The 15,647-nt window shown below is 35.5% G+C and overlaps 1 protein-coding gene across 2 annotated transcripts in view; it reads left to right on the forward strand.

Annotated features, from left to right (window-relative positions):
* Nucleotides 1-15,647, forward strand: part of prkg1 (protein kinase cGMP-dependent 1) — a 173,996-nt gene that overhangs the window by 137,989 nt on the left and 20,360 nt on the right. For both annotated transcript variants that reach the window (XM_082151509.1, XM_082151508.1), the window contains exons 8-9: nt 6,116-6,181; nt 12,844-12,918. In XM_082151509.1, coding sequence (XP_082007635.1) covers nt 6,116-6,181; nt 12,844-12,918 — 141 coding nt within the window. The remainder of the gene's footprint in view (nt 1-6,115; nt 6,182-12,843; nt 12,919-15,647) is intronic.

Raw genomic sequence — 15,647 nt, forward strand, 5'->3', positions numbered from 1 at the left:
TTCAGACCAAGGAGCTGTGTATGGGTGAATCTAACGAAAACACAATCATCAATTAAAATTAGGCCTATTTTCCCTGTTATTCTCAAAAGGTTATTCTCATTTGATTATTGGCACTTTACAATAAGATTTCATTTGTTAACATTTGTTAACTAGTTAACATGAACTTACAATGAACAATATTTCAATAGCATTTATTCATCTCAATTAATGTTAATCTCAATATTTACTAATTATTAAGATCAAAAGTTGTATCTGTTAACATTAGTTAATGCACTGTCAATTAACACAAACGTGAACATGTATTAACTTTATTTACTAAACAGACTAACATTAATTAATTAAATTAAATTACTATTAACTAATTTGAACAAACGAGACCTTATTGTAAAGTGTTACCGATTATCATTACTTTAAATGTATTGAAAATTGTCTAAAATTTGATTTAATATATTTAAAATACAACAACAAACACAACCATGATGTATAAATACTTGACATTTTAAATCATTTATTGTCTTGTGCAATGTTAATGGAAATTGGGGATGAGGATTCATCTGAATTGTCATAAAAATCAAGTCAAAATCCCCCAAATCTGTTTGTGATTAGTTTTCTTGTTCAAAACCTGTGTCTAGCTACTTGTAGAAGTGATTGATTTTCATTTATACAATATAAAGTGACTTTATTAAAAGTTATTTTAGTACAGTAAGAATGCATGTGAAAAGTCTTTATATGAAAGTATAAATCTCCCAGAAAATTTAATTGCCATTGCATTGTTTGCTAAACCTCAGCTATACTGTTGATTTTCACATTATGCTTTAGTTCACCCTAAAATGTAATTTCTATCATTATTTACTCACCAAACCTGTATGACTTTCTTTTTGATTTGTAACACGAATAATATTCACACCACTCTTTTCCATACTTGAAAGCATACAGTAAAAAAGGGCTACCATAAATTCTTGGGTGAGCTAACCCTATTATTACAATGTTACATTGATGACCTCTCATGCTTCACAACCAGCACGTTAAACTTGGTTTCAGTTTCTTGGAGAACCCTAGATGTCACCTCATCTTTGTCCTGCTATATTCTCCCAGCTTGATTGACGGCTCTGACCTTTCCCTCATAAACCTCACTCCATACTTGCTGTGATGTGCGCTCACTACATCCAGACTTTGACTGACAGCTGAAACACGTTTGCACTGGCTGGTCTTAACCTCCCTCTGTCTTTCTTTGACTCGATCCTCACCTAATGCTGTCACAGTATTCAAAGACATCCCTCTGCCTCTGAAGTGTGACAGTGTAATTGAAGGATGTTCCCCTGTGCTGGACTTTCTTTTGTGGCAGTTTAATCCTCATGTGCGATTGACGTGATAAGTGTAGCTGAGATGTGAATAGCATAGGACTGTTGTAATAATCACGTCAGGTGATATAATTGGACGTTATTCGCAAGAGCTGCGGCACCTCTGATATGTTCTGTCTCAATGGGAGTTTTCATCTTTTTTGCAGTTGTACTGGGAAACATCATATCTAATGAGAGCCAGTTTGAGGCAGTTGATTTCTAGCACATGCAGACACTAATGACACCCTAAACATAGACTTGTCCACTGGAAAGTGAAATATTCACAACTGCATGGTGCTAATTGGAGACCCATATGTCAAAGTTGAGGATGAGGTTGGCATGTCACAGGAATTGATATATATATATATTTTGTCCTTGTGTTATTTAAATGTCACATTAAAACCGGAAACATTTGAACTTTATCTTTTATTTATGCTACTTTTCAAATGTATAAAAGTCTAGTACCATACCAAGGGCCCTATTTTAACGATCTAAGCGCATGGTCTAAAGCGCACGGCGCAAGTTCACTTAGGTCGTGTCCGAATCCACTTTTGCTAGTTTAACGACGGGAAAAATGGTCGGCGCGCCAGGCACGTGGTCTAAAAGGGTTGTCCCTATTCTCATAATGAGTAATGGGTGTGTTTTAGGATTTACGTGCGTTAAACCAATCAGAGTCTCATCTCCCATTCAGTTGCGCTGCGCCATGGCAGATACGCTATTTACATGACGGAATTTGATAGTGGAAAGACCAAACGCGTCTCCAGAGAGCAAACGGAACTGCTCGTGCGTGAGGTAAAAGTGTTTATAATAATAATCAATACTAATCTTTTACATTGTAATCCTTTAATTAAAAAAATTGGCATGTTTGTGCGCTGCTGTGCGTAGCTGTGCGTTTAATAAGCAGAGTGTACGTGCGTTGTGGACCCGCCTATAGGCGCACATTACTAACACGCTCTTTAAATAAAATAAAAAATGCAAATTTTTTTTTTTTTAAGCAGTCTATTTCTGTTGCCTCAAAATAGCAATGCGCCAAAAATGCGCCAGAACACACCTCGTTTTCAGACCAGCACACCCATGGGCCCACAAATGGGTGCAAATGCATTTGCTATTTAAACAACGTGGCGCAGGACGTGAAAAGGATAACTGCGTCGTTTTTGAAACTAGCAAAAAACGCGTCGCGCTTGGCGCTGCATTGCGCCGGGTGTAAGAGAGGGCCCCAAGAGTTTTATGGCCAGACTGACTAAACAGGGCAAATTAGCATGAGAGCGCAAAACCAAAAAAGCGCAGATGAGAGTTCTGCGTGTGATCTACTGACGACTTGAAAATTAAAGAACACAGACGCAGCCGGATCATTTCCATAATGACCAACGCAATCTACCAAGAGCAGTGCAAATTAGCGTCCAGGTTAAGACATGCTTTTTTTGGGTGTTAAAACATGCCGCAAATACCAGTAAATTGACTAGCGCGAACATTAGTAAATCACCTCGCAAAATTTCACCTAAATACTCTCCTCCCATAAATTGTCTGAAAGGAAAACTCCTATAAATGCATATGCAATATGCAAAATGCAAAAATAACCCTGTCCATCCATGCCCTTTCACTTCTAATAAATCCTGACAGTGTTTTTTTGTTTTTTTGCAAGCGGTTAGTAAATCTGGCCCTTAGACTTAAAATATGAAAATCTATCATAAAAATGTTAATTATCATTTTAAATGTGTGTACTTTTGTCACACGCCATGACTGTGTGTACAGTATGTGGCAGGCAATTTATGGGCTATTTATGATAATTGTACATAAGTGGTCTGCTGTCTGCAGCTGGTTTTGTTGATGTCCTTTTAATGTTGCTGAACAAATCAGTTATTTGAAGAACAATCAATGTAATTGTAAAGGTGCAACACTATTTTTGCAGTTTGTTTGAGTGGTGCTTCCCTGTTTAAAACTCTGCCACATGTTGTTGGTTGTGGGTGGTTGTCAGGCTGTTGTGGAGTCGCAGGTGCTCTGAGTGGTTTTTCATGTGTTGCAGTTGCTATGGAGTTTAACAAGCCGCACGATTTGTGTTAAGATTTGTGTCCTTAGCACAAACAGGGTGAGTTGCACCACAACATGTATTACCTATAGTTAGGGGTTAGTTCAAATTTGTTCAAAAATCATGACCAATAAAAGCTTGCTTTAGTGTTCAACATCAATGACTTCTATTATATTTAATCAGTCATAAGTCATAAAAATATAAAATATGAGTTAATAAATATAATATTGCACTACTGGGAATGTTTTCACAGACTTATTTGATTTAATATAATATTAAGCAACCTATGGCTCATAAAAAAAATTAAATAAAAAAAAAATAAATAAAAAAAAAAGCAGCCTCTATCTACATTTTTGCAGAACTCCAAAATCGTACCTAACTACCTATACATACAATCTACACTAGTGGTAGTAAAACACCAACAACATTCATTTATTTTTTAATTATGGTTACAGGAGCAAATTATTGTTTAATAAAGACTTTTTTTTTCATGAGGTTCCATGAACAATACTTTGTTATGACCTCAAAACACTTGTACCATAGTTCATGATTTGTAAACTAATACATTTTGAGATTTGCACATAACCAGCTCCATATTTATGGCTTTTCTAACATAGTAAACTTGCTTGGTAGGTCACCTGTTACGGCACTGTACTTGCGATGTGGATCATTCAGGTACGAATCCCGTGAAACACGAGTCACAATAAAAGATGTCAAAATCTTGTAGAAGCAAGCTAAAATGGCATGGTAGTTTCAGCAAATGTGTTTTTCAAACACGATAGAGCATTAACCGTTTAGCGTCAATCACAAGACATTTCGTTTCTGAACTGCCGTGATACGTACAACAACCAATGTAATAAAATACTGCCGCATTCAGGTTTCGAATAAATCTGAACATGCTTTTATTGCCACTCACTGGACGTTTCAAAGTGTCACGAAACATGCAAGAAGCAACGTAATATCATTTTTTCCAGAAATATCACCACAGGCATGTTTTCCAGTGAGTTTAGAGGCACTTTCTGTTTGTGTGTGAAGGCAATCAGCATTCCCACTTGGTGATTGTGAATTGGCATTGTGCAGCTGTTTGGAGCTGTCACACACACACACACACACACACACACACACACACACACACACACACACACACACACACACACACACACACACACACACACACACACACACACACACACACACACACACAAACACACACACAAAACACACACAGACAGACACACACACGCGCACGCACGCAAGCATGCACACACATACTTCATTTTTATACCAGATTTACAAATGAGGACGTCACTTTTTGTCAGGTTTTGGTCACTTCTGGGTACAAATTTGTCCCCAAAATATAGTTAAGTACATGTACACACACACACACACACACACGCACGCACACTGGTTTCCATGTTTTATGGGGACTTCCCACAGAGATAATGATTTTTATACTGTACAAATTGCAGTTTTAGATTTATAAGCAGTTTACCTCAAGGGGACCAAAAAATATGTCCCCAAAAGGTCAAAATGTACTGATATTACTATCCATGTGGGAACAAAACCAGGCACACACACACACACACACACACACACACACACACACACACACACACACACACACACACACACACACACACACACACACACACACACACACACACACACACACACACACACACACAGACAGGGCTGTGTTGAAGTTCAGCTCAGTACAGAGGGCCACAGTAAGGACAGACTTATGCCTTCATCTTTCCTTTAGACATAGACTTGACTTCCTGTGAATGTTTGTCAGACTGCAGTGAAGAAGACTCTAGTGACACAGAGGGCAACCATGCTGAATGATTCCACAGAAACTGCTGGGTGCCGTGTGTGTTATGAGAAACCTTACAGCGACGAATGTTTGGGTTGCGCTGTGCCATGCGGTGAAAAATGAGCAATAACAATGGCTGATGATTAACTTTGTTTCATTTTGCCACTGATTAGGAAGAGTCAGTGTTCTGTGGATGCTAATTTTTCTAAAACAGAATATTTTTTTCACATGCTGAGCAGTTACAAACATGCTACAGTGGTATTATTGAAATGAAATAGGAATCACAATCTTATCAATCAACCAATCATGTTTGGAAGCACAGTAAATGGAGTTTATCCATGGCACAATCATTACCATTTTTGAGCATGGAGGAACGCCACAGCTCTAAAGAGCAGCATCTACAGCAGGACTGTATAAATACATTTGTATACAGTACATTTCTTTTTTGTAGATGTGAACTGAACATTTGCAGTTGCTTGTCGTGGAAGACCAATAGGAAGATATGTAAGAATGTTGAAGGAATATATAATAAAGTTTGTAAAAATGAACAAGCAACTGTTAATTTGTAGTTTACATGTAACATATTTCTACAACAAAAAAAATGTATATAAATAAATATATCTAAAAAAAATATAACAAATAATCTTTTTATGTATCTTTCAAGTATTGACTTTTCCCAGGAAATGTTTACCTATTGTTGAAATCTGTATCTAAAAAGGTCAGTGTAGAAAGCAGTCAGCATCAACAAAAAAGTAGAAAAAAAACATGAACAATTGAACTTACAGTTTAGAGAATGTAAGGACTGTTTTGAAAAATGTGCCAAAGCGTTTGAGAAAAACTAAATAATATCATGTGGTTCAATAATGAATTAAAAAAATGAATACATTGTAGATTCTGGCTGTGTATGATTGACATGAATTGTTTGTGTCCCCGCAGAGAAGACATCAGGACGGCTAATGTCGTCTCCGCTGAAGCTGTCACCTGCCTCGTCATCGACAGAGAGTGAGTTTTGTGTGTGTGCGTGTGTGTGTGTGTGTGTGTGTGTGTGTGTGTGTGTGTGTGTGTGTGTGTGTGTGTGTGTGTGCGTGTGTGCGCTGATGCTGTGAAATTTGATTAGACTTTCATCTTTTCCACTGTGTGCTCACTAAATTACCGCCGCTAATTTCGTATGACCTCTCACGACTTTCTCCGCGGCAAGTTCGGGCTAGTTTACGCCAGTTAACTTCAGGGAGCGAAATCTTCTCGTTAGACATCAGACTGTCAGGAAACAAACTCTGTCCTCATTTGAGTGGCACAGCGTGTGGCAGAACAGTGCGGGACACAATGCCTATCTGCACAGCGGGACTCACGAAACCTCCTCTTATCCCTGTAGACATCATTCTCCAGAGACTTTGATTTTCCTTCAGTCTGAGGAAGAGATAAAATAAGCAACCCCTCACGCAAACCGCATTTTACTCTCACTGCAGGAAATCTCTGCACATTATCTCAGTCCTCTTAATGAGCGTTATGGTAATGCTCATTAATAGACTCTTCATATTGTGTGCTAGCTGACCTGTGATTTTAACCACTGTTTCATGCAGATGATTCCCTGTAGGATTAGAGCGCAACAGTGATGCTCATGTTTTTTTAGTTGATTGGAATCCAGAAGTATTTGTACCATTCATTTTCTCCATAGGAATTTTAGAAATTCTAAATTTCATAGTGTTATGAGCAGAGGGGAGTTTCACTTTGGCTTCGCTGGAAGCTGTTTCTGTTGGCAGAAAGAAATATACAAACTAACTGGACAGATTTGGTTATGGTTTATGGTCAAAAACTAAACAATATACCCACTGTTGTAATATTACAACATCAATTTTAGCTCAACTAAAATAAACCTGCAGATGTTTTTCTTCCCGCAAAGACCCATTAACACAACTAATAGGTCCTAATGTTCAGCCGTGGAATGCTATTGGATGGAATATTTTGTGACTAGGCCTGTTCACTTGGCCATGGACTCACACAAGCTGCATACTTGCCTTGAAGCACATCATCTTGTTTTACTGGACTGAATAAATCAACATTCAAGTAAGTAAAATGCACAACATATTATTTTATGTGATTAGAGATCATGCATATATTAAGGCACTGTTGAATGCTTTAAATACATATATTTATATAAATATAAATATATACATATACATAATATTCGATTTTGAGCTTGTAATGTCAGTGTTGTTATTTTACTGGGTAGCAAAATGTTTCTGTGCACCTTGCACATTACACGAATCAATTTTACTTCTCACCGGTTTCATGTGAAATAAATACTAATAGAAACAATGTTTTTGATCATTCACAAGTTTTAGATGTCTTCTTTTTTTACAATTTTGAGTTTCAATCAAAACGTACAGTAGTAGTTACAGTATTAAATGATAAGTTAAAGTTTAAAGGAATAAAGAATAAATAAATGATTTCTTTGAGAATTTGAAGTTTTTGTGCAGCAATATTTGAAACTATCTGTATCTTATCTTATCTTATAGTATCCTATCTTATCTGATTTGATCTTATCATACTTATCTTATCAAAATATACTTAACTGGTCCTGTTTTCTTTTCTGGGCTTTGTTTGTTTGCCCATATATCTGCTTGCTGCATGAAGGGCAGGTGATGATGTTCTGGAATGTAGAGGGTATAAATGCTATTAGCATGACAAATAGAGGACACAATAAGCTAGCCAGACTGTATTGTGTGAATTCTTTGGAATTTCTGAATTCTTTAAAATATGTATGATTGGGAAACATAACCAGTGTTTTTTGTTTTGTTTTGTTTTTTCAGAATGCCACCAGCCAGGAAAGACTATTATCTAAAAAGTGTATAATGTCATTGGTGCCATCCAAAATGGGATTCTGGAGGAATGTGGAGATGCCTTTGAACTGGAAAAGGAAAACCCGGTGACCACCCATCTGATGATTACATCATGCCAACAAAATCAAGTCGTTCCAGAACACAGGCCATGCCCTGTGACAGTTATCGCTGGCTGATAAAATCCGGATTTTTCAGGTCAGGGTATCACTAATGATGCCGTCTCCCTTCATACACCACTGGAGTATTTCCAAAAGTCTGTGTCAGAAGATATGAGCAAAATAGAGGACGCTGCAGACACTGTGGTAAAGGCTACACCAACACACTTTCCAGCAAGTTCAGTGTCCACCTCTGCTTCTCGGAGGACAAGAACTGACTTTGGGACTATCATAATTGAATAAATATTGCTATGAACAGAGCTAAATCACATTAATGCCATAGTTTTCATTCAGTTCATCAGGTTTTGTAAATAGAATCTGAACATATTTTTTATAATAAAAAATTTTTTCTTCAAAATATGACTAATATTGTGTGATTATTAGTGTATGTTTGTTCAGACAGAAAATCTGCCACCCAACAGGCCCAATGTCGCAATATTACAACTTTTCCTTAAAGACGTACTAAAATGTTAAAAATAGTTTTTCTATATTTGGGTCTTTGAGGGTTAACAGCCACTCCTTTTGTGTTCTAAAAATAACTGTTCAACTTCTAATTATCAAAGGCACAAATAATTTTTTAGGAAGTTGCATAACCTCAGTCTTATCATTAATTAGAGGGTTTATGGTAATGCTCTTTAAAATACTATTATTTTCCAGGTTTAATCACACATTAAATAATAAATATACATTAAATACATTAATAAAATACATAAAAATGGCATTCTTATATACAACTATTTTATGATGAACATGTTTTTTAATTTATGAACTAAAATTCATTTTGATAAAGTAAAAAATGCTCAAGATGGTAAAACATTCCTAAGATCATAACGAAGAAAAGGCCTCATGAAAAGATGAAAATCTTAGAATACGTTTTAATTTTGGCATAATTTACTACTACTATTATTATTATTATTATTATTATTATCATCATCATCTATTTTTATAAAGGCAATGAATCAGTTTTAATTAAATATTATTTATATGTCATATGCCACAACCCACAAAAACAAATGATATTTCAACATTAAAAATTCATATTTGTAAAATAAATACGGTTTGTATTTAAAAATATGTACTTAAAACTTGAAAATAATTATGATCTGTACACTCACATGTATTTAAGATTTAAGGAAAATATATTTTTTGTATATTTTACTTGAAGGTTATACCATATTACATTTTTAGAGTTAATACATTTGTTAGATTTTGTTTAAAGTAACTTTACAATAAGGTTTATTTTGTTAACATTAGTTAACTACATTAGTCAACATGAACTAGCAATGAACAATAATTCTACATGATTTATTGATCTTTGTTAATATTAATATAAAAATTTACAAAACATTTTTAAGATCAAAAATTGAATCTGTTAACATTTGTCAATGCAATGTCAACTAACATGAACATGAATATATGTATCAACTAACATTAACGACGGTAATACATGCTCTGACAATGTATTGCTCATTGTTAGTTCATGTTAGTTAATGCATAACCTAATGTTAACAAATGAGACCTAGTAGTAAAGCGTCACCAAATCAGCTTGAGCTTATATAATATTATATTTTTAAAAATTGATTTGTGATATGGTTTCACAATAGATTTTGGACTTATTTGTCATGGACCCACTAAATGTTTGTATTGAAGCGTTATGTATGCAGTTATACGTTTGGTTCTGTGACTGAAGCAGAAATGATAGACTTCACCTTTAAGATCTGAATCAAAGACTCAAAGATCTTTAAATAGCATTTTAATGCTTGACATATAAGTATATGTGAGTGACATTCATGGATTCACACCCGCAAAACTGGTCTGCAACTGATTCTGGGGCTTCATTTGGGAGTGTGCTAAGAATAGCCTATATCATGGAATGGGGTCAACAGTGCAGTGATATAAAGTCATTTACACTTTAAATGTCCATCAAATCATTATTATGGCTCGGGTTACTGGTGTCCTGCCCGACCTCTGCTGCCAAGACTTAAAAGACTGTATAAATCATGGTTACATCAAACGAAACGATGCCATTAGGATTTAAAGCTAGCGATTAATCCTACATTTCAGCTCTGAACCATAAAATATTGTTTCCCCTTTTAGTTTCTATGTTTCATCAGAGTTCTAACAAAATGATGAGATAATGCTAGATTTCTCTGGTGGATGACTCACATCTTGAAGCCCTCAGCTGTAGTAATGAACACTTACTGGCTCCCTCTCATGTCTAAATCTCTTATGATGTAGCAAGATATATAAAAACATTTCTCTGATTTAATAAGTCTGGGGGGAAAAAGTACTTCTTTTTTTTTTTTTTTTTTGGCTAAGGGGTGACATATCATTTTAACCCCTGGCAAGCTATGACATTAGATGTATGATGAATAAACTATTAAAACATGAGTGACATTAGAAAAAAATAAATAAAATATAGTTTGGTTCAAGTTTGTTGTACTTTGTTTTTCTACTGAGGCTTGGTGGACCAAAGAAAAAAAGAAAAAAAACCTACCACGTCTGTTTGGCAGAGATTAGACTCAACAGCCTTGGCAAAGTCTTGTTTTTATAATTATGTTTTAGAAAATTTAATTTGAAAGCTTCAAATTAAACATCATTATTCTACATAATGAAATTTCAGTGTGTTTTGAAATCATATATCTTTCATTTTTCAACAATATCTGACTGTACTGACACTATTGAATGAGAACTGAACTGAGCTAGATGATGACATCACTGTTTTCTGCAAAGCCGCTATATTTGCTTTGCATCCAAATTGAATTCTGATAGCATCATTGAATCATTATTTCCCTGTTGATCACTTTGAAACAATCTGTAGTAAAGCGCTTGACTTGACTTGAAGTACATAACCCTGACCATGTCTTGACTTGACTTGAATCAGTTGCGTCAATATTGTGACTCATGTTCAGGGGCAAGTTAATCTGAAATAAGGCATAACTGTTGCATAAATCAATTAAGCTGTGATTCCCCAGTAAAAAAAAAAAAAAGTATACTTTATTGTAGTTGAAATATATTCCCTTTTTCAATAGTGCATTGCAAATATACTAACAAAAGTATATTTTGATTATATTTTGGTATATCGCTTGTATGTTTCGAAGACACTCGTTATGAATTTGTAATGTAATTGTAACACAAATAAAGTACATTTTAATATCACTAATCAAGCGTGTAATTAGTCCCTACACAGGCATACTTAAAGTTTAAAGGGATAGTTCACTTTGAAATTAATTTTTGGTATGTTTTAGCTTACCTCAAGGGCATCCAAGATGTAGGTGTCTTTTTTTCCGCAGTAGTTTCAATTTTGATATTTTTAGGTCAAACCGTTCTTGTCTGTCAGTCATATAATGCAGGTCTATGGTCATTATCTCAAAACACAAGCAAAGAGTCCAAATTAAAACAATTCCCCGTCATCCAAATTAAACAATTCCCCATCGTAAGTACACATTGATGGCCTAAGACACGAAACGAGCGGTTTGTGTGAGAAAACGAACAGTATTTATATCGTTTTTACCGCTTATACACAGCCATGTCCGAGTGATCTGATCTGACGTGTGCGCAGACTGGTGCATAGATATATACACACTAGATGTCGCCTTGTCTACGGCAGGTCATTGGAACGAATGTCTTTAAGGCGACATCTAGTGTATATATCTATGCACCAGTCTGTGTACACGTCAGATCAGATCACTTGGACGTGGCTGTGTATAAGAGGTAAAAACGATATAAATACTGTTTGTTTTCTCACACAAACCGCTCGTTTCGTGTCTTAGGCCATCAATGTGTACTTACGATGGGGAATTGTTTAATTTGGACGACAGGGAATTGTTTTAATTTGGACTCTGTGCTTGTGTTTTGAGATAATGACCATAGACCTGCATTATATGACTGACAGACAAGAACGGTTTGACCTAAAAATATCAAAATTGAAACTACTGCGGAAAAAAAGACACATACATCTTGGATGCCCTTGAGGTAAGCTAAAACATACCAAAAATTTATTTTAAAGTGAACTATCCCTTTAAGTATACTTGATGTTGTTCCAATTTAGCACACAAAAGTACACTAAATACACTTTAAGTTATGCTTTACTACAATTTAATTACAACTAAAATATACTAAGTACAAAATGAGTTGTTCCAAAATAGCACACTTCAAGTTAACTAATCATTAACACACTTGAAGTATACGGAATTAGTCTGGCTGCAAGTATACTTAGCATATTAATTTTCACCAGGGTTCACACTCAAAAACAAAGTACTATTAAATGAAAAATAATATCACCCCGTTAGGCTATATGGAAAAGAAAGAAAGAAAAAGTTGACATTTTGCTTTTTAATACTGTTCATTGGGCCTCATTCATAAAACAAGGTCAGTATGTATTTTTGTACTTTACTTCCAGACAGAGTAATAAAAAGTTGCATAGCTCAACTCCTTGAAGTTACATAAAGTCAGCTAATCAGATTTTAACCGATTTAACCATGCATATTGTAAAAAAAATGTGTGTAAAATGCAATTTTGGATCTATAGCGTGTGTGTGCGCGTGCGTGTGTGTGTGTGTGTGTGTGTGTGTGTGTGTGTGTGTGTGTGTGTGTGTGTGTGTGCGTGTGCGCGCGTGCATGTGTGTGTATATAAAAGTAATCGTTTGATATTTGGTTCATGTTTGCAGTTCTTTCAAACACTTGATCGGAGGCCTGGACGACGTCTCAAACAAAGGCTATGATGATGCTGGCACCAAAGCAAAGTAAGTGTGAAACTCAACATCTTCTGATAATGTATTCAGACCATATGGAGCTCTGTACATTAAATTGTGATTCATTCATTCAAGGGCAGTGCATTCAGAAAGTCTGCATTATGCTAACGTGATTTAAATGCTGTTCTAACTCAGTCTACACTCTATACCCCATAATGACAAAAAGTGTTGAAAAAACTACACACACAAAGACAACACACTCCCTTTATAAAAACACCTTTGTCTGTGATATTAATTAAACTAATCTGTAATGAGTTCGACCATGTGGTGTATGATGAAGATCCATACAAGGCAGAAATTAATTGGCCTGTGTCTTTCATTTGATTTGCATGTCTGGCCGCGTCCATGACCTCCGTGTGGCGATAATTATCTGAGCTGGACAGGCTTTCAGGAATGAGTAACCCAATATCATCAAATGCATTAGAGGTTTTGCTATCTATCTATCTATCTATCTATCTATCTATCTATCTATCTATCTATCTATCTATCTATCTATCTATCTATCTATCTATCTATCTATCTATCTATCTATCTATCTATCTATCTATCTATCTATCTAATCTATCTATCTAATCTATCTATCTATCCTAATCTAATCTAATCTAATCTAATCTATCTGGCTCCAAATGTGTATTAAAGCGTGGGGTCAACACTCACTAACCGATCTAAGAGCGCCCTCATGTGGCCATACCTAGACATACAATATCCGATTTCAATTATGTACTCATTGTTTTTAAGTTATATGATGCACTGTAAACACGGTTCATGTGTTATATCCGATCATAATTAATTAGTGTTACATTGTTATAAGGTGTGTGCCCACTGCACCCTTTGTTTGCACAAAACCATATGGTAGATTGAACAATATAATTAAATGCAAGTCATTTGTGCAAGTATGAGAGGGTGGTTTCAATATGCATAAAATGATATAGCTGCATATTGTTGATGAGCTCTAGCTGTAAATAGATGCGTGTTTAATGAAGAGGATGCCTGTTAAAAGCCCAGATATGAGGACGAGTTGAGATAGAAGTGCTGCGTTATAAGACAAACATTAGCCAGTAGCTGTAGTCAGTCAGTTTTGTTTGTAAAGGATTAGTTTATCAGAAAATGAAAAATCTGCCATCGTTTAATCCCCTAATCTTGTTCCAAAACTGCTCATGTTGTAGTTTTCCTGACAATTGAGACTGTCCCAATGCCCACACTTGCTGTCTTTGCACTTGACCACTTGTCTACTACTTACATGATGTATTTATGGAAGCTTGTTTCCGCCACAGAATGAAAAATAAAAAAGGTAATTGTGACCTTTTATCTCACAATTCTGACTTTTTATCTCAGATTTGCGTGATAAAGTCAGAATTGTGAGATATGAATTGCATGTTTATATCTTGCAATTCTGACTTTATAACATGCAATTGGGAAATATAAAGTCAGAACTGCAAGATTTAAAATCGCAATTGCGTGTTATAAAGCCAGAATTGTGAGTTCTGTCTTTTTTTCCATAGAATTGGAATTTATAATTCTAAATTGCGAGTTTATATCTTACAATTCTGAGAAAATTTGTCAGACTTGTGAGATATAAACTCGCAATTGCATATTATAAAGTCAGAATTGCGTAATATAAAGTCGCATTTGAGAAAAAAAAGTTATAACATGCAATTGCAACTTAATATCACGCAATTCTGACTTTATATAACTCGCAATTGTGAGATAAAAAGTCACGATTATCTTTTTAAATGTTTTATTCTGTGGTGGAAACAAGCTTCCATATGGACTGTATTTCCTGGATTTGGCTCAAATGTTCAAGTGGACGTGAAGAAAATAAGTTTTGATCACCCAAAATGATGATTGTCAATACTCTGCACTTTAGAATCAACGTAGTATGTTCAGTAGTCCCTATGTAACAAATCAATTGTGGTGCTGCTTCAAACTAACTGATAAAAAGCAGTTGCCAATGTTTTGCAAAATACACGTACTCATCTCTGCATCAAGGAAATGTGCAATTTGTAAAATCTGAAAAAGCATAATGTGGCACTTTAAGTGGCCCAACTGAATGAACATTTCCCAGCTGACAGGATAAACTCATGTTTGCTCAGTGCATATGCTGCTGTTGGTCCAACACAGCTGGATCTGTGACTCACCACACAGTGATTCCTGCTTCCAGTCGTCTGCTGTAGATGATGAATCACAATGTTCCTTTGTTCATGAGAGTCAAACAGCAACATAGGGCCAGAATTAAAGCAAACAGACGCAGCTCATTTTCTTTATGACCAACTCAATCCAAGAGCAGCGCAAATTAGCTTAGGGCTGCAAACAAGCAGAGCCGATGATAATCAGGTGCGGGTGATCTACGGACAACACAGGCAAAGTTTCGTGAGGTACCTTCGTGCGCAGACGTTCATTAATGGCATATACCAGTAACTTAATTACAGCAAACTTAGTAAATCACATTGTGTGATTTAAATACTCTCCTCCCATAAATTTTGCATCTGAAAGGGAAACTCCTACAAATGCATAATTATGCAACAAGGTCAGCTGCAAAAATAACAGTCCACGTCTTTTTATCAGAAAATTTTCATTGCGTGTGCATGCTCTTCGGACAATTTTACTTTTTGCTTTTGCTTTTTTTTTACTTCATTGGAATGTTACGAAACTTGTTATGTGAACAGAAAAAATTTAAATAAAATCCTGGACATGATTCGAAAAGGTCCTGTAAAAATAGT

Source organism: Leuciscus leuciscus (genome assembly GCF_965113295.1).
Source record: "Leuciscus leuciscus genome assembly, chromosome: 21".
In the NCBI taxonomy this organism is placed as follows: domain Eukaryota; kingdom Metazoa; phylum Chordata; class Actinopteri; order Cypriniformes; family Leuciscidae; genus Leuciscus; species Leuciscus leuciscus.